At 47.6% G+C, this 20421-nt stretch overlaps 1 protein-coding gene across 1 annotated transcript in view; it reads left to right on the top strand.

Moving 5' to 3' along the window:
• EVC2 (EvC ciliary complex subunit 2) overlaps positions 1 to 20421 on the top strand; it is a 155304-nt gene that overhangs the window by 2144 nt on the left and 132739 nt on the right. Inside the window, exons 2-5 of the mRNA XM_060104248.1 lie at positions 3460 to 3514; positions 6708 to 6874; positions 9744 to 9812; positions 11773 to 11959. Of these exons, the coding sequence (XP_059960231.1) occupies positions 3460 to 3514; positions 6708 to 6874; positions 9744 to 9812; positions 11773 to 11959 (478 nt within the window). The remainder of the gene's footprint in view (positions 1 to 3459; positions 3515 to 6707; positions 6875 to 9743; positions 9813 to 11772; positions 11960 to 20421) is intronic.

Below are 20421 nucleotides of genomic sequence, written 5' to 3'. Positions count from 1 at the left end.
AGTCGAGCAGAGCCTTGGATGGAATGAGGGAGGGGCATGGGTGCTTCTGGAGAAAAACTTTCCAGAGTGAGATCATAGTGAGGACAAAGGCCAGAGGTGGGAAGTGCTCAGTGTGGCCCAGGACCAGTAAGGAGGCTGGTGTGGCCTGAGTAGGGGTGGGGGGAGAAGGGAGGAGTGGGATGAGGTGAAGCTAGAGGATGAGGAGGGGCCAGATCAGGAAAGGCCCTGTGGCCCATGGTTAAGACTGGCTGTTATTTTAAGTTAGATGGAAGCCATGGGTGAGTTTTGAGCAGAAAAGTGGCTTGCTCTGACTCGTCTTTTTTTTTTTTTTTTTTTGCGGTACGCGGGCCTCTCACTGTTGTGGCCTCTCCCGTTGCGGAGCACAGGCTCCGGACGCGCAGGCCCAGCGGCCATGGCTCATGGGCTCAGCCGCTCCGCGGCATGTGGGATCTTCCCGGACGGGGGCACAAACCCGTGTCCCCTGCATCGGCAGGCGGACTCTCAACCACTGCGCCACCAGGGAAGCCCCCAGGATTTCCTTAGCTTTTGTACCCGATGTCCTTTTCTGTCCCAGGACCCCATCAAGGACACCACTTCACATGTAGCTGTCACTTTCCTTGTCTTGAGGACCTCAGCAGTTTAGAGGAGTACTGGGCAGCTATTTTGCAGGGTGCCCTCTGTTGGGATTCATCTTGGTGCATCTAGTAACGTGATTTATCGCTATTGGCATTTTTTTTCATTTGTTTGTTTTCAGATTTCACTATAGTTTATAACAGTGAAAAAACACCCACATGGTCCTGACAGCATATTCAATTTATGAGCATCAAAGGAAGACAGATTTAGATACATTAAACTTTTGTTTCTATGTTTATAATGATATGCAGCCACATAAAAAATAATGTACAGAACACCTTGTCCTACAAAACAGCTTTGGGGTATTTTCTCTGACTAGAAATTATCCCAGTTTGGGAACATTAGATTAGACATGAACATAAATTCAAGATATTATTAATTTATTTGAAAGAGTTGAACATTTAAGAAGGCTGTTTCTACCAGTGGAAACAAAGATGGAAAACTGTCAAATAATTGTGAGTTGCTTGGAATTCTTCCTGGCTTCCAGGAATTAAATTGGGAAAAGACATCTGCTGACACAGTAAAAATGATCATATTAGTAAATGTTTCTTTAAATGAAACACACAATGACAAAAATGATTCTTTAGTGGATTCCCAGTCAAAGGGAAAGAAATATTAAATAAGTTGGAAACTATGGCATGGTCTTCAATTTCAGAAGTAGAGACTAGCAATTAAGAGGAAGTTTTCTGGGATGTTTTGCTGTCGGTGTTGACCTTGAACTCCCGGCTGGACCAGCGCTGGCCAGGTTGCTCCACTGTGAAATTAACCCCTCCCCCTGCACTGTACTTGTTAGAAGGAGGTCACTATGCGCAGGCTGGATGTATGCTCTTAGGAGATTTTTTTTCCTGCCAGATGGCAGCAAAGACTTATTCCATCCACATCAGTGTCTGGCACACGGCGTTCTTCTTCTGAGGAAGTGGCATCTCTTTCCACCTTGTGGAAGGCACGTTATGCATTAGTGGTTGTCCTGGCCACACACACCTGTCCGAGGGGGTCTCGGGGACAACGTTCACATTGGGGGTGGGGGGCCTGGAAGACCCTGAAGGAACAGGTGTAGTTCCCATCACTCAGTCTATGTTCTCCTTCTTGCTGTTGTTGCAATGACACATGGGCACACGCTCCTCTTACAAGAAATGAAACAATATAGGTGGCGTGGAAACAAGGGATTCTCCCCTCTACTGTGCACAGACTTGGTCCCCAAGACCCAGAGTCTAAGATTTCAGCATACTCTTTTCTAGGCTTTTAAAAATAATGTGTGGTTATGATATTATATATTGTTAAACGTGTAATTATATTAAATGTATAAATAATTAGTATTAAGTATATTGTTAAATATTTACACATATATAGATATACTTTCAAGTTATTAAATACATAAGTAAATATGTAAATATATACTAGTAAACTAACTGTAATTTATATAAAAATAAAGATAATATAAATACATAAATATAATTATTAAATATATAATAATGTCTTAAGCATATAAAAATGCCATTTTTATTTTTATTTATTTATTTTTTTGCGGTACGCGGGCCTCTCACTGTTGTGGCCTCTCCCGTTGTGGAGCACAGGCTCCAGACGCGCAGGCTCAGCGGCCATGGCTCACAGGCCCAGCCGCTCCACGGCATGTGGGATCTTTCCAGACCAGGGCACGAACCCCTGTCCCCTGCATCGGCAGGTGGACTCTCAACCACTGCGCCACCAGGGAAGCCCACCATTTTTATTAAATGAAACCATATTATTCATAATTTTATGACCTAGGGATCTTACTTGATATATATTAGAGTTCTTTCTAGGTAATCACAGATCTGCTTTATTTATTTATTTGTTTATATTTGTAATTGTTGCAAAAGACACATAACGAAATTTACCCTCTTAACAGTTCAGCGATGTTAAATACACTCACACTGTTGTGCTTCCATCTCCAGAACTCTTTTCATCTTGGAAACTGAAACTCTGTCCCCGTTAATCAACAACCCCTCCCATTCTTTTGTCCCCCAGTCCCTGGCCACCACCATTCTACTTTCTGTCTCTATGAATTTGATATACCTCCTATAAGTAGAATTGTATGCATGGACCACTTTTACTTATCCATCCATCAGTGGACACTGGGTTGCTTCCACCTTTTGGCTATTGTGAATAATGCTGCTGTGAACAGACTGGGCTTGGCCCACTTCAATGGCAGTAGTCAGGGCACTATAATAACAGTAATTATTATTATCATTATTTTATAGTGGTGGGGTCTGGGCCTTTCCAAGGCTCAGTATTTTACAAAGGTAGAGTGGAGGGGTTGGCTGGGCCCCATTTAGACATGTTTTCATCACTGAACGAGGTGAAGCAAGCTGGGAGGAGGCTCTGAGGTCCATACTTTTCAGAGGAGGAATCTGAGGCTCAGAGAGTCTGAGAGACTTGGCCAAGGACACACAGTGAGTAAATGGTCCAGTTCGAATCCAGTTCTTCGGACTCCCAGGCTAGTGTTTTATGTGCCACTCTGTGAAAACTTGCAGGATCTTGGGAGTTCAGAGACTTGAGGCTCTCCCAGCGTCACGGGGTTCGTGAAAAGCAGAGATGGGATTTGAACCCAGGTCTGTCCAACTATATGAAATTTCCTCCACACTCTGTTGTCTCCCTAGACAGCTCCCAGCAATGCAGTTACATCATCCTATACTCAAAAGCTGGTGGGATGATCGACTTAGAAAGATTTACATCAGACTTCTGGATAAAAGTGCAGCTCCTCTCCACGTGAGCCATTTACAAAAATGACTTTCAGCCACTCCTAGTATGTTCTTCGTTAATGTCTTTGTGCCTTTTGACTCTTTTTAGGACTTGTCCCATGGAATTTGGCCCAGTGTGGAAAGCTCTCACTTTCTGACTGCAGGTAGGTTTTTCTTTTGGTTGATTTTTTATTGATTTGACCACGAGAGAGAACCAGACCCTAAAGCCATAGCCCTCCTACTTCTGCTTCCCTTGCCCCCTGCTCACCAGCGTGCCTTACAGAGCAAGGCAATGTGTCACCTTCTACAGCAGCGGGTTGGAGCTTGGGTGCACAGCCCAGAATTCAGGGTGAGGTGGTCTGTCTTCATTCCCCCCGAAGGCATCTGATAAAGAAAATGCAGAATGTTTTTATTAGCCACTGTATGAGTTTCTTTTTGCTGCTGTAACAAGTTATTACACATTTAGTGGTGAAAACAGCACGAAGGTATTCTCTTATGGTTCTGGAGGGCAGAAGTCCAACATCAGTCTAGTTGGTCTGAGTCAAGGTGTCAGCAGGACTTCACTCCCTCTGAGGCCCTAGGAAGAAGGCCTTTCCTTCTCCAGGATCTGGAGCTGTATTCCTTGCATTCTGCAGGTCATGGCCCCTTCTTCCAGCCTCCAGGCCAGCAGAATCGCATCTTGCCTCAGCGGGCACATGGCCTTCTCTTCTGCCTCTCAGATCTCTCTCTACCTCCCTCTTTAAGGACACCTGGGATTACATTTATGGGCCCCTGGGTAATCCAGGTTACTTCCCCATCACAAGGCCCATAATTTAGTCACATCTGCAGAGTCCCTGTTGCCATATAAGGTAACATATTCACAGGTTCCTGGGATTAGGACCTGGGTATCTTTGGGGACTGTCATTCAGCCTACCACACCGGGTGACAGAAATTCAACTGAAACTAACTTAAGCAAAGAGGAATTTGTTGGTCCCTATAACTGGGCCTCGCAGGCCCTAGGCACTGATGGATGTGGGAGTGGTGTTCTCAGGGCTCTGCCTTTCTCTCTCTCTCTTTGTTTTTTTTTTTAATTGGGGTATAGTTGCTTTACAATGTTGTGTTAGTTTCTGCTGTACGGTGAAGTGAATCAGCTGTATGTATGCATATATCCCCTCCCTCTTGGACCTGCCTCCCACCTGCCCCCATCCCACCCATCTAGGTCATCACAGAGCAGCGAGCTGAGCTCCCTGTGCATACAGCAGGTTCCCACTAGCTATCTGTTTCACACATGGCAGTGGATATATGTCAGGGCTCTGCCTTTCTCTTTCCATTGCGGCCCCTGCTTTCCTCTGGTGAGTGTGATTTTCAGGAACATTCTTTCCACGTGGCGGGAAAGACAACCACTGGCAGCCCTGGACTTCCAGGAGTCTGACTGCTGCCACTTGCAGAAAGGAAGAGACTTCCCAGTAGCTCGGCAAACGTTCAGGAAAGACCAATGGGTGCAGCCTGGGTCCCATGTCAATCCCTGACCCTGTCACTGGGGCTTGGGGGGAGAGTGTCCTGGGTTCTGTGCCTAATTCTGGCCTCCTGGGGACTAGGATGGGCTGGGATCCAGGTTTTTCTGTATAGACTAAGAATCTTACTGACTAGTGTGTGTGTGGGGGGGTGCCTACCATGAAGGGAGGGGTCCTGGGAAGGCAGAATACTTTTTTTGTCCAGAATCTGCTCAGCACAGATTATGAATACACCTCTTTGTTTTATACCAGGGATAAACATATTTCATTTCCTGGGGGAGTTAAAAGTACTTTTTATATCTTTTATTACTCTCTGCAGTCTTTACATTTTACAAAATCCAGTGTTTTCATTTGCATAAAATAGGTTGAGGTGATATCACAGTAATCACAAAGACCTTTTAGCCACTGATTAAGCAGACTTGTCGGTCAAAGGGAGCGCAGTGCACTAAGGACTGTGGTTGTAGTGAGAGCAGGGGGTGGAGGACTAAGGCCACTGGGAGGGCTTCAGGGAGGGCTTCCTGGAGGAGGTGCTGCTCAACTGAGTCCTGAGGAGTGGTCGTTAGCAGGACAAGGGGATGGAGGGAGAGGCTTCCAGGCCTGTGGCAGCCCAGAGGCAAGGGAGTGAGGGTGCATCCGAACACCTGCACAAATAGTACAGGTGACCCACGTGACAGTGGCATTAGTGGGGAGGCTGCTGGGCAATGATGCAGTGGGTGGTGATGGTCACTTCAGAGCTTGACTTCCTTCTATACTGTCTGTGGACAGTAGCAGTGGCTGCCTCATTCAGGTCTTCATCAGAGCCTGCGGCTGGGCCTTCTGAGGGCCTGGAGGAGCAGGTGGCACCTGCAGGATGCCGGCACCAGAGATAAAGCCCAGAGTGGCCTTAGGATTTTACATCCAGCAAGTCTCCTGGGAAAGCATTTGTTCTTAGCCCGAGGGGCTGGGCTGCAGTCCAGAGGTGGGTGTCCTGTCCCACTTGTGTGCTTGACTCAAACAATCCCGACTGAGCAGCCAGCCTGGGAAAGCTCCTGCCTGTTTCCACGTGAGGGCTGTCAATTCCCCGATGCTCACCTTTGTCCCCATTCCAACATCATGAACTGAATCAACCACAGATACTATTCTAGAAAAAAAGATATTGCCACAACGGGAGAGGCCACAACAGTGAGAGGCCCGCATACCGCAAAAAAAGGAAAAAAAAAAAAAAAAAAGATATTGATTTTATCTAGGATTCCAGTTCCATGTCCTTTTTTTTTAATTTTAATTTTTCTTACATATATTTAGAAATTCTATTAAAAAAGGGTTCAAAAACACTTCTAAAGACCTTGCTATCAATACTCTGTGTAAGAAAGACTGAATAACAGGACTCATTCTCAGTCAATATAAGTTTATATCTGGATAGAAGATAAATGTTGAAAAGGCACAACTCCACAATTCAGGTCACTTCAAAATATAAATTTACACGGTGGTCAGATGAGTTTCCAAGGACACAGCTGGTAAGTGACAGAGCCAGGATTCGAACTCAGGGCTGTCTGATGCCAGGTGTGTAAGGATCACCTATGGCTCCTCCCCTGCCTAGTGGTTCTGACTCAGTAGGTCTGGGGCGGGGCCCAGGAATGTACATTTCAGCCTACAGCCCAGGTAAGGAGCACAGACTTCGAGAAACACTGTCCTTAAGCTCTGTGTCTCCCAATGAGAATGCCTCATCTTCTTGGCAAAGAGATGGTAAGTCATTCATTCATTCACTCATTTATTCACTTACTCAGCAAAGATTTTTCAAGTGCCTTCACGTACCATGTGGTTCGCCTCTGGAGTTTAACCGCTGCCTTTCTGTATTATGTAATGCATGTGCATTGTTATTTTGCAGTAGAAGCACCATTTGGAATGAAATTCAATAAGAAAACTGAAGTCTTTAACCCAGCCCCGACTTCTGCAGCCTCTAGTGGGCCGTGGATTCATTCTGTTTTTGCTTTTATACCCTCGTGGCCCAAGAAGACCTTGTTTAAAAGAGAGTCTGCTGTAACACACCACTTGGTAAGTAACATGTTCAGTTCTTTAAAAGACATATCAGAAGTTGTAAAGAAGCCAATTTTGGACCATATGTGTAGAAAATGTCACAGGCTTTTGTTCCTCCAAAAAACCTATTCTTCCTCTTTCACTGAGTATAGTTATCATTGGGAAGCAAATCCCTTTTTCTTTCCAGAGAGCTGCTGCTTCTGTACAATGTACAGTATTTAGATGAACAGGATGTGTGAATCTGAGCATTGGGCCCCCGCGTCTGCTGGTTCTAAAGCAGGGCAAGGGGTCCTGTTTTGTTTGTTTGTTTGTTTGTTTGTTTTTGTGGTACGTGGGCCTCTCTCTGTTGTGGCCTCTCCCGTTGCGAGCACAGGCTCCGGACGCGCAGGCTCAGCAGCCATGGCTCACGGGCCCAGCCGCTCCGCGGCATGTGGGATCCTCCCGGACCAGGGCACGAACCCGTGTCCCCTGCATCGGCAGGCGGACTCTCAACCACTGCGCCACCAGGGAAGCCCCCGGCTACATGTTTGTATTAGTTTCCTAGACTGTGTAACAAATTTCCACCAACTTGGTGGCTTAAAACAATGACATTTATTCTCTCCCTGTTCTGGAGGTGGGAAGCCAAGGTGTCAGCAGAGGCGTGCTGTCACTGGGGGCTTGTAGGAGAAGATCCATCCTTGTTTCTTCCAGCTTCTGATAGCTTTCCTTGGTTTGTGGCTGCCTCACTCCAATCTCTATGTTAGGATTCCCTGGAGAAACAAAACTGGTAGAAACAAAACAGGTAGGACACATGTGAGCAAGAGAGGGGGGGCGGTTATTTTAAGGAATTGCTCATGTGATTGTGGGGACTGGCAAGTCCCCACTCTGCAGGGCAGGCTGGAGACCCAGGGAAGAGCTGATGCTCAAGTTGGAAAGGTGTCTGCCACAGAATTCCCTTTTCCTTAGGGAAAACCTCAGTCTTTTCCATTAAGGCCTCACCTGATTGGGCGAGGCCCACGCACCTCATGGAGGGTCATTGGCTTTATTCAAAGTCCATTGACCTAAACATTACTCTCATCTAAAATATCTTCACAGTGACATCTGGACATGTTTGACTAAATATCTGGGTACCATGGCTGGGTACCATGGCCCAGCCAGTTGACGTGTAACATTTACTGTCACTCTGTTTCCACCTTCTTGTGGCCTCTTCTCTGTGGCTGTGTATTCTCCTTTTCTGTCACTGATAAGGACAATTGTCATTGGATTTAGGGCCTAGCTAAATCCAATCCACCTAAATCCAGAATGATCTCATCTTGAGAGCCTTGGCTTAATTACATCTTCAAAGACCCCTTTTCCAAATAGGGTGACATTCCCAGGATCTGGGCTTTAGGACGTGGAGCCACATTCAACCCACCATGTTGGTCATCGTCTTTCCAGTCCTCTCCAGTGACAGGTGACTCAACCCCTCTTTCGGCAGCACCTCCATCCTCCATCCCCCCTCCTGTGTGTCTTTGCCCAACAAGCTATGTTTATTCAATTGTCATTTGCAAGATGCTGTGTGGGGACCAGAAGAGTAGAAAGCCAGGTGTCTGCCCTCAAGGACTCACTGGGGGCCTGGCACGTCAGAGCATGAGGGTGGGGTCGCGGACAGAGACTCAACCGGAATCAGAGGCCTGGTCAGCTTATGCTGCTGCATGTGGTCAGCGTGTTCTCAGGGACATCACTTCCCCTTTCTGTGTCTTTGTTCACTTCTGTACAATGAGAGGGTCACGCTCTGGAGAGGGGTGTGCGGTGTGGGAGGATCATAGGATACGGAGCACACAGCCTGGGGTGGAGTCCAAGCTTCCTGCCTATGCAGCCTTGGGCAAGTGCGTTAACCTTCATGAGGCTTAGTTTCCTCATCTGTAAAATGGGAGTAATAGAATTCATATGTGTACAGTGATGGGCATCTCGGGGAAGAATAACCATGGTTATGATCACTGGTATCACTGAGAGCTGCCGTGGTCTGTGATTGAGAGTATGAATCCACCCACTGCAGATGGAGGGGGGCAGGGCAGACAGCAGGGAGGCATGGCCTGGGGTCACGGGGCATATGGCAAGGGTGGAAATGAACAGGGACCAGTTGTGATTATGAGGGGCAGCGGGTCTGGCATCTGGTGGGCGAGCTCTGGCTTTCCACGGGTCTCCTTCCAGGGGAGCCATCGTGGGGCTGGAGGAGGAGCCCAATCCCGGGTTGATTCTCTACCTGTTGATGATGCATCCAGCTCATGAGAGGTGCCCCAACATGCTGTGGTCCACGTTCACTCAGTTCCTGTTGTGTGGCTGATGTACCCCACACAGGACATGTGCGCATTCCTTAAAGGATTTTTCCATAGCTCTGCTCACATTCCTCCTGCTGAAGTGTCAACCCTGGTTGCCTGAGTCCCTGTGACAATGGTGTCATTGACACGCACCCCAGACCAGGACATAGCCCCGTGTGATCCATGTCCACGTTCTTCTTCCCTCATAGGTTTTAAGTTCCAGTCCTGTAATACTCCTTTTAAAAAAATCTTCAGGATTGATGGGAGTTACTACACCAGCAGAAGTAACCCCTCTGCCTGACCCTTTTAAAAGTTCATCTTGGACTTCCCTGGTGGCTCAGTGGTTGAGAGTCTGCCTGCCGATGCAGGGGACACAGGTTCGTGCTCCAGTCCGGGAAGATCCCACATGCCGCGGAGCAGCTGGGCCTGTGAGCCATGGCCGCTGAGCCTGCACATCCAGAGCCTGTGCTCCACAACGGGAGAGGCCACAACAGTGAGAGGCCCGCGTACCACAAAAAAAAAAAAAAAAAGTTCATCTTGTACTTTTACTTGACAAATGTAGCATGAAATATTTTTCATTTTCTAATGATTTCTATATTTTATTGTAGTATGGAGACATTTCAAGAGACATTCAAGGAACTTCTGAGAATGGAGTCATTTTTCAGAAATGTGCAGTGGTGAGTATTCATAGGTAGTTTATACTTAAAGAGAAAATAATTGGATTTGCCCAAATCATATATTAGTAAGAGTTATGTATTTAAAGAACTGGCGAATCACGTGGTTATCTACCCATGTCTGGACACGGGTGATGATGCGACCCACAGGGACCTTATATTTTATATGGCAGCACCAGGACTAAGATTTTTTGGTAACAATAAAATCATTAGCAGTGAAAATCCTCTGTGATCATTTAAAATGAGAAAGTATATATTTTCTCTCAGATTTTAACATTGATATGATGCCCAACAGTTTAAAAATTCACTTAATGTCTTTTAGGTCTTTGACCCTTACTAATCTCATGAGATGGCTTTCACATGATCCTGTGTTGAGGGTCCCCCAAACCACCGTCAGGTTCAGTGCTTCCCTAGAAGGACTCACAGAACTCAGAAAAGCAGTTCTACACACAGTTACAGTTTATAACAGCAAAATGATATAGATTATAGTTAGCAAAGCAAAAGGCACATAGGACAGAGTTCTGGGGCAACCAGGCCCAAGACAGCCAGTCTCCTGCTGGTGGAGTTGAAGGAACAGCGTTTAATTTGCCCATCAACCAGGGACGCTCACCCAAGCCCTGGAATCCAGGATTTTTATTAAGGATCCATCACGTAGGCATGGAGCACCCATGTCGCTGACCTCCGTTATTCAGGTCACCTGAACATAGCTTGGCCCAAGGCCCTCACCGTGAACCACATTGTTAGCAGAGACTACCTGGGGTGGCCCAAAGCCGTAGGATATAAAGACACTCTTATCAGGCAGGATATGCCCAGGGCTTTAGAGGTTAGTCTCCCAGGAGCCGGTCCTCTCTTTGGGATGTGCAGGGTTTGGACAATCCAAGCCTGCTGAGCCGACCATGTACTGCACAGCCCTCATTTCAGCCCAGGCCCTCAGCTGTCTTGCTCCCCTCCCTGGATAAAATGGGTACTACCAGTTTCTCCTGTGCCCTAGAGATGTTTCCTGCCACATGCACTCAGTTATGAGTGTGTGTGGGTGTGGGTGTGTATGCACGTATGTACATACATATACCTTCCTTCTTCCTTTTTATGTTGGTGCTTGTATTCCATACAAGAAGTTTTACAACTTGCTTTTTTCATTTATTACGTTCCAGAGCTCACTCTTCTTGGGACATACATGGCTTCCCTCTCCTTTCTCAGCTCCTGTGTCTCTTTCAGCAGAGCTGGGGTGAAGGAAGGGCAGGAGTGGTGGGAGATAGGGTTCGAGAGAGGGAGCAGGGCAAGGTCGCAGAGGTCAGGTGGGGAGCCAAGCTGCTGATGGGCCACTGGCTTTGAATAGCTGAGCTATTCATTTAACTTTTTTTTTTTTCTGGCCTCACCACATGGCTTGGGGGATCTCAGTTCCCCGACTAGGGATTGAACCTAGGCCACAGCAGTGAAAGCCTGGAATCCTAACCACTAGGCTACCAGAGAACTCCCTAGCCCTGAGCTATTCAAACACATGGGCAGGCAGAACCCTGAAGGGGGCGACTGGCCAGGAGACAGGAGACCAGCTTGGGGCAAACCTGGAGATCAGATGGCAGTCAGAGGCCCTGGACTGGCTGGGGCTGAATCTGCAAACTAATAGAGTAAGAAAGAGCCACTGTTTGCTTTTCTTGGGGACACCCGTTGTCACAGTCTCCCCAGCCTGACTGTGGTCCTGTGCGTGGATGTTTTTTCTTCTAAGTTTCTCTGTGGGCATGACTTCACTGCATTTCAGGGTCCTGGTTTCTTTGAAATTATCTCTGAGCAACAGCTTGGCAAGCAGGAGTCAAAATTCTCCTGGGGCCTTTGAAATCAAACCTGATAAATTCTAGAACGTTTGTGAGGCCTTAATCCCCTCCCACGGGCACAGGTTGAGCTGGGGCCTCGTTTTGGGAAGTTGGGTTTGCCAGCAAGCCCATCCTCACTTTGCCTCCTGTCCTAGGTGTCCGTGCAGAGCGAGTGGCCGACAGCTCATGTGCGTCTGTTTGTGAACAACACCAGGACGCCTGCGGCTGCCAACCTCTCTGACCTGCTGTTACTGGACAACATCACTGGCCTCACCGTTAGGGAGTCGGCTGGAAACCAGACCTCAAGAGGGTTCCAGGCTTTCAGGAAGAAGTTTCTGCAAGGTAATAGCCACGCGTATGAAGTCAGGGGTGGAAAACGATGAAAATACATACAGATACTCACAGAGCATGGGATGTGCAGCAGGCATCTTCTTAGACACGTGACATGTGTTCATGCAGTTGGGCCTCACAACGGATTGTGCTATCAGGGCATCAGAGGAGGAGACCACTGCTCAGTATCTGCAGCCAGGAAGCTGTCTTGTCACTTAGGTTGAGAGAGGTGGGATTTTGGGAAAGAGCTTTTGAAATATATATATATTCAACATTTATTATGAAAAATTTCAAACATACACAGAGATTATAGTGAACCCCAATATATCCATCACCCAGATGACCAAAATGACCATCACTCAGTAAAATGAAGAGCTTGTTTTGGGGAGTGCTGGACAGGCATGGGCGTGGTCTGACATCAGCCCTGGAAGCATGCTCTTGACATGTTCAAGCGTGTTCAGGCGTGTTCACGGGAGTAACTCCACTACTGACTGGCTCCCTTTCAAGGTATGACACCATCACTGACTGGCTTTCAGAGATGTGTTTCCTGAGGTGAGTTGTCATTGGTTAATTAAGGAGATTTAAAACCAATTCTGGATGCAGTTGTTACTATGACTTCAGAACTGTTCAGTTTTCCTAGGAAGGTGAGATTTCTTTTATGCTGAGTAGGTGCCCTGTCTTCAGATAAAGAGACTAAGGTGGTGAGGAACTTGCCCAAGGCCATAGGACTGGCACTCAAGGCTGAGATTCAAACTCAGAAAGTCTGGATTCCTCCATCCACCCTGTACCCAGGATGCTCTAGTGCCTCTCACACACCTGGGACTCTTACTGACCTCTCCACTTCCATACACATGGCCCACGTTGCTCATCAATCCCACCACTCTTTCTCTCTGAGTCTAGATGAAGCCTCAGAATCCTTGTTGACACCATATTATTGACAGAAGCTACCAGTGGAGTTGGCCCACAAGTAGTGACTTCTTTGCTGGCTCTGGTTTAAGCAGTGTCATAAAAACTGTATGTTACATCCCAGCTAAGTGATCTTCAGTGCCTTTCTTCAATGATGTAAAAATAAATCCCCCCAATTCTTAAACTGGTGCTCAGAGAAAAGAACATGGGGCTGTAAGCAGAGCACAGACTCGGTCTCAGACAGACCTAGCTTGACTCCTAACTTAGCCATTTTGGAGCTGTGTGGCCCCTGTAAATCACCATCTCTGAACTCCAGATGTGGCATGTGTATAACAGCCTCGTAGAGCTGTTGCAGAGGCAAGACGAGGGATGTGGCCTGGCGCTCTGCCTGCTCCGGTGTGGCTTGCCTCTCTTGTCCTGTTGCTCCAGTGGTATTTTGTAGTCCGAGCTCCTGTGGACCGAACTTGTCACTTTTCTCCCATGGCTCGGCATCAGCTCCTGCTCTTGTGTCCGTCTGGAGGGTCCTTCTCTCCTTCCCTGCATCTCATTCACCTGCCCCTCCTGCACTTCACCTGCTTGGAGCCTGGACCACCCAGGCACTTCATGCATGAACTCACTGACTTCACCCCAACACATGAGCTCTGCACACCCTTGAACCTCAGCCTCTGCTCCTGTGAACTGTGGGTGCTGGTGACACACTTCAGGGAGTCCTTCTAAGGAGAAGCTAGTTCATTCATGAAAAGCAACACAGCCTGGCCCGTGGGAAGTGCTCCCAAGTCCATGGCTATTTTGTTGTGAATATTTTTATTTTTATTTTTTATTTTTGTGTTTGGTAAAAAACACATAAGATCTACCCTCTTAACAAGCTTTTAAGTATACAGTACGGTACTGTTGACTGTTGTACAGCAGATCTGTAGAACTTTTTCATCCTGCATGACTGAAACTCTATCCCCATTGAATAGCACCTCCATTGCCCCCACCTCCCAGCCGCTGGCAACTATGTTTATTCTTGTGACTGTATTATTATTGTATGTATGCCCTCGCCTTACCTCTGCCTACTGGATTCTACATGCCCTGAGAGTAATATCCAAACTGTGCTTGTCTGTAACTTACCGCAATCTCAAGGGATATGACATTGGTTTTCAACTTAATGGCATGAAACTTTTTTCCCAAAGAATAAGTATAGAACTACAGAATCAAATGACCCATCCGACCCCAGCTCATTGATGCTCTGACAATATCAATATCATTTTCATCATCATCATCATTTGCTGCTTTAAAAGAGCCACAGGTCCAAGAGGGTTAGATGGCTTCCTACTTATTAACTGGGTGACCCTAAACGAGTCACTTCATTGCTGTCAGTCTCAGTTTTCTCTTTTGTCCGCAACAGGAAATAGTGTACCTTCCATCTGTCTCAGGACACCATTTGGGGATCAACTGGTTGATGTCCTGCAGACATTTTGAGGGTGATAAAATCACTGCCAGGTCTGATTATAATGACCTTCACCGGTATTATCATTTTAATTAGCAATTTAATCTTTATCATCTTATCTTTATGATCTAACTTTTATCATTATACACAAATAAAGTAAAAATGTTGAGGATTTTTAAAACAAAAATCCTAGGGATTCCACAGGCTCAGTGCTAATTTCTCCTCTTTTCTTTACATCTTTTTGAGGTCTCAATACATTGAGAGATGAAGCACATTATAGTGTATTAGGGATAAAATATCACCCCTGATACAGGTACAGGCAGAGTCAGAGGACAAGTGTAGGTGAGATCAGGTGGGCTGGCTGACTGACCAGCAGAGTTGAACAGGCTTTATCACCCACTGGGCATGTTGGGATGGCTCCCCCATCCTGACAAAAAAGCAAGCAGGAGTCTTGCTTTCTGCCAGTAGCCCATTCCCACAAGTAAGATAGGCTGACTGGCAATGCATACCCAAACTTTCCATCGGATGGCGTGCATTGCTCAGTGAGAAAGGGGCAGGGAGAGGCCAGCCCTGTTTCAGGTGGGGCACCCATGCTCAGGGACAGAAACCTCAAGGGTGGTGAGTGTGTGCTTTCCTTGCCGATCTCCATCGTTTTGTTCTCCAAACCCACTGGGCTTCTGGTTAATCTGAGGATTGCCGGGGGGGTAACTAGTGCCCTGGGGAAGGAGAACAGCTGTTGATCGGGACTCAGGACAGCCCTGCTCCCCCAAACCCCCATTCGTTGCCCCTGTGTGTGTCCTTCTGGGACTGCTGGTTGGTGGAAGAAATTTTTTTTCCTGCCCCATGAAGGTTTTGGAAATGACTCGAGTGTTACATTATTGAAATAAACTCAAAGGATACTCCAGACCCAAGGCTGGAAATTCTCCCTAATTCTAATACCCATTCAGATCACATCCTGCTACGCTATTAAACAAAGTTTGTCAGGGTTTTTGCAGTATGATTCAAGGACAACCCTGAGTTCATTCGCATCAAGATCCTCCAGCGACCTGCCAGCACCTCCCTTTTGCAAATTCTCCCGGAGAAATGAAAAGTTCAGGAATGAATCCCTGACAGATAGAAATCCAAAAGGAGCCCTTCGCGGGCGGAGACTGCAGGTGGCGGAGGGGGAAAGCTTCGGAGTAGCGGAGGAGAGCACAGCAACAGGGGTGTGGAGGGCAAAGCGGAGAGATTCCGGCACAGAGGATCGGTGCCCTCAGGCACACACCAGCCCGAGAGGCTTGTCTGCTCAGCCGCCGTGGCGGGCGGGGCTGGGAGCTGAGGCTTGGGTATCGGCTTTCAGTCGGAGCGCAGGGAGAGGACTGGGGCTGGCGGCAGGAAGAGAGCCTGAAGGGGTTAGTGCACCACGGCTAGCCCGGAGGGAGTCCGGGGAAAGGGTCTGGAGTTGCTGAAGAGGCAAGAGTCTTTTTTCACTTTCACTTTCGTTTCCTGGTGTGCGAGGAGAGGGCATTAAGGGGGCTGCTTAGGGAAGCGCCGGAGACAGGCGCGAGCCGCGGGTAAGGCGTGGACCTCGGAGACGGGCGTGGGCCGCCGCCGCCGCCGCCCACAGCCCGCCGCCGCCCGCCGCCGCCGCGGCCCGCCGCCGCCCACCGCCCGACGCCGCCCGCCGCCGCCGCGGCCCGCCGCCGCCCACCGCCCGCCGCCGCCCGCCGCCGCCGCGGCCCGCCGCCGCCGCCGCCGCCGCCGCGGCCCCCGCGGCCCGCCACCGCCGCCGCCTGCCGCCGCCCGCCGCCGCCGCCGCCGCGGCCCGCCGCCGCCACCGCCCCCGCGGCCCGCCACCGCCGCCGCCTGCCGCCGCCCGCCGCCGCCGCAGCCGCGGGGCCTGTGTGCGAGCGCGGGTCACCGTCCGCCCCGCCTTCCGGGGGACCTGTGCACCCCGCCACTGCCGGGATCCCGAGACCCGGGGACGCCTTTCCCGGGAAAGCGCACGGAGCGCCATGGGCTGCTGCAACGTCACGCCGGCCTCTGCCGCCGCAGGCCCGCCCCACACTGCGCGCCCCTCCCTCCCCTCTGCATGAGTGAGCCAGAGCCCCCGAATCAGCGGCTCCTTTAAACCCGTCCTGTCTGAGCGAAGAACGGACGCCCTCCGGCGACCTACGCGCAGAGGCGGGGCCAGGTCCAAGGCTGAGACCCGGGAGCTGTGAGAGCAGAGTCAGGGAAATCTCTCTGTGCAGCCTCGGAGGCAGCGGATTAAAGCTCCACGGTCCATTTGATGTGCCCTGCGTCTGTGGAGTGCATGAATGGACAGCGAATCATCCCAAATTGAGGAAGTGGACTTTGAGGACAAGATTTAAGACTTTCCCCCCTTTTCCTCTTTTTACAACGAATTATTCCAAAGTAAGGAGGTGGACTTAGAGAGCAAGATTTCAGACTTCTTGCCCTTTTCCTCTTTTTACAACGAATTATCCCAAATTGAGGAGGTGGGCTTGGAGAGCAAGATTTTTGATTTTTCCCCCTGCTCTCTTTTTGTGAATGTGTATGTGTAATCTTCTGTGTAAGATTCTCTCTGTATAGCTTTGCTTCCACCATATGTCCCAGGGTTCTATCGGTCCGTTTTTTTTTTTTTTTTCAATAATTACTTTCTAATTTTAATAACGCTACTATATTTCATACTTTATTCTATTTTACTTTACCTGCTCTTTCTTTTTTTCCTACCTTCCCTTCCTCCCTCCCTCCCTCCGCTCTTCCTTTCCTTCTTTCTTTTTCTTTCCTCCCTCCCTCCCACCCTTCTTCTTTCCACTTTCTTTTTCTTTCCTTCCTCCCTCCCTCCCTCCTGGCTTTCTTTCTTTCTTTCCTTCCTCCCTCCCTCCCTCCCTTCTTCCATTCACTCTTCCTTTTGCTTTCATTGCTCCCTCCCTCCCTCCTTTCTTTCCTTCTTTCTTTCCATCCTTCCTCACTCCCTCCCTCCTTTCTTTCTTTCTTCCTTCCTTCCTTCCTTTCTTCCCTTCTTCCTTTCTTTCCCTCTCTCTTTCTTTCTTCTACTAATTCTTTCTTTCTGCTTTTTCTCCCTGTTATTCTGAGCTGGGTGGATGAAAGGCTCTTGGTGCTGCAGCCAGGAGCCAATGCTGTGCCTCTGAAGTGGGAGAGCCAACTTCAGGACACGGGTCCACAAGAGACCTCCCAGCTCCACATAATATCAAGCAGCGAAAATCTCCCAGAGATCTCCATCCCAACACCAGCACCCAGCTTCAGTCAACGACCAGCAAGCTACAGTGCTGGTCACCCTATGCCAAGCAACTAGCAAGGCAGGAACACAACCCCACCCATTAGCAGAGAAGCTACCTAAAAACATAATAAGGCCATAGGCACCCCAAAACACACCACCAGACATGGACCTGTCCACCAGAAAGACAAGATCGAGCCTCAACCACCAGAACACAGGCATTAGTCCCCCCCACCAGGAAGCCTATACAACCTACTGAAACAACCTTAGCCACTGGGGTCAGACACGAAAAACAACGGGAACTACGAATCTGCAGCCCGCAAAAAGGAGACCCCAAACAGAGTAACATAAGCAAAATGAGAAGACAGAAAAACACACAGCAGGTGAAGGAGCAAGATAAAAACCTACCAGACCTAACAAATGAAGAGGTAATAGGCAGTCTACCTGAAAAAGAATTCAGAATAATGATGGTAAAGATGATCCAAAATCTTGGAAATAGAATAGACAAAATGCAAGAAACAGTTAACAAGGACCTAGAAGAACTAAAGATGAATCAAGCATCGATTAAAAACACAATACATGAGGGCCTCCCTGGTGGCGCAAGTGGTTGAGAGTCCGACTGCCTGCCGATGCAGGGGATACGGGTTCGTGCCCCGGTCTGGGAGGATCCCATATGCCGCGGAGCGGCTGGGCCCGTGAGCCATGGCCGCTGAGCCTGCGCGTCCGGAGCCTGTGCTCCGCGGCGGGGGAGGCCACAGCAGTGAGAGGCCCGCATACCGCAAAAAAAAAAAAAAAAAAAAACACAATACATGAAATAAAAAATACTCTAGATGGGATCAATAGCAGAATAACTGAGGCAGAAGAACGGATAAGTGAGGTGGAAGATAAAATAGTGGAAATAACTGATGCAGAGCAAAATAAAGAAAAAAGAATGAAAAGAACAGAGGACAGTCTCAGAGACCTCTGGGACAACATTAAACGCACCAACATTCGAATTATAGGGGTTCCAGAAGAAGAAGAGAAAAAGAAAGGGACTGAGAAAATATTTGAAGAGATTATAGTTGAAAACTTCCCCAATATGGGAAAGGAAATAGTTAATCAAGTCCAGGAGGCACAGAGAGTCCCATACAGAATAAATCCAAGGAGAAATACACCAAGACACATATTAATCAAACTGTCAAAAATTAAACACAAAGAAATCATATTAAAAGCAGCAAGGGGGGCTTCCATGGTGGCGCAGTGGTTGGGAGTCCGCCTGCCGATGCAGGGGACACGGGTTCGTGCCCCGATCCCGGAAGATCCCACATGCCGCGGAGCGGCTGGGCCCGCTAGCCATGGCCGCGGAGCCTGTGTGTCCGGAGCCTGTGCTCCGCAACGGGAGAGGCCACAGCAGTGAGAGGCCCGCGTACAGCAAAAAAAAAAAAAAAAAAAAAAAAAGCAGCAAGGGAAAAACAACAAATAACACACAAGGGAATCCCCATCAGGTTAACAGCTGATCTCTCAGCAGAAACTCTACAAGCCAGAAGGGAGTGGCAGGACATAATTAAAGTGATGAAGGAGAGAAACCTGCAGCCAAGATTACTCTACCCAGCAAGGATCTCATTCAGATTTGATGGAGAAATTAAAACCTTTACAGACAAGCAAAAGCTGAGAGAGTTCAGCACCACCAAACCAGCTTTACAACAAATGCTAAAGGAACTTCTCTAGGCAAGAAACACAACAGAAGGAATATACCTACAATAACGAACCCAAAGCAATTAAGGAAATGGGAATAGGAACATACATATCAATAATTACCTTAAATGTAAATGGACTAAATGCTCCCACCAAAAGACACAGAGTGGCTGAATGGATACAAAAACAAGACCCATATATATGCTGTCTACAAGAGACCCACTTCAGACCTAAAGACACATACAGATTGAAAGTAAGGGGATGGAAAAAGATATTCCATGCAAATGGAAATCAAAAGAAAGCTGGAGTAGCAATTCTTATATCAGACAAAATAGACTTTAAAATAAAGACTATTAGAAGAGACAAAGAAGGACACTACATAATGATCAAGGGATCGATCCAAGAAGAAGATATAACAATTGTAAATATTTATGCACCCAACATAGGAGCACCTCAATACATAAGGCAAATACTAACAGCCATAAAAGGGGAAATCGACAGTAACACAATCATAGTAGGGGACTTTAACACCCCACTTTCACCAATGGACAGATCGTCCAAAATGAAAATAAATAAGGAAACACAAGCTTTAAATGATACATTAAACAAGATGGACTTAGTTGATATTTATAGGACATTTCATCCAAAAACAACAGAATACACATTTTTCTCAAGTGCTCATGGAACATTCTCCAGGATAGATCATATCTTGGGTCACAAATCAAGCCTTGGTAAATTTAAGAAAATTAAAATTGTATCAAGTATCTTTTCCGACCACAATGCTATGAGACTAGACATCAATTACAGGAAAAGATCTGTAAAAAATACAAACACATGGAGGCTAAACAATACACTACTCAATAACGAAGTGATCACTGAAGAAATCAGAGAGGAAATTAAAAAATACCTAGAAACAAATGACAATGGAGACACGACAACCCAAAACCTATGGGATGCAGCAAAAGCAGTTCTAAGGGGGAAGTTTATAGCAATACAATCCCACCTTAAGAAACAGGAAACATTTCGAGTAAACAACCTGACCCTGCACCTAAAGCAATTAGAGAAAGAAGAACAAAAAAACCCCAAAGCTAGCAGAAGGAAAGAAATCATAAAGATCAGATCAGAAATAAATGAAAAAGAAATGAAGGAAACGATAGCAAAGATCAACCAAACTAAAAGCTGGTTCTTTGAGAAGATAAACAAAATTGACAAACCATTAGCCAGACTCATCAAGAAAAGAAG

This window comes from Mesoplodon densirostris, chromosome 1 (assembly GCF_025265405.1).
Source record: "Mesoplodon densirostris isolate mMesDen1 chromosome 1, mMesDen1 primary haplotype, whole genome shotgun sequence".
Taxonomy (NCBI): domain Eukaryota; kingdom Metazoa; phylum Chordata; class Mammalia; order Artiodactyla; family Ziphiidae; genus Mesoplodon; species Mesoplodon densirostris.
This window is presented reverse-complemented; position numbering and strand designations above follow the sequence as displayed.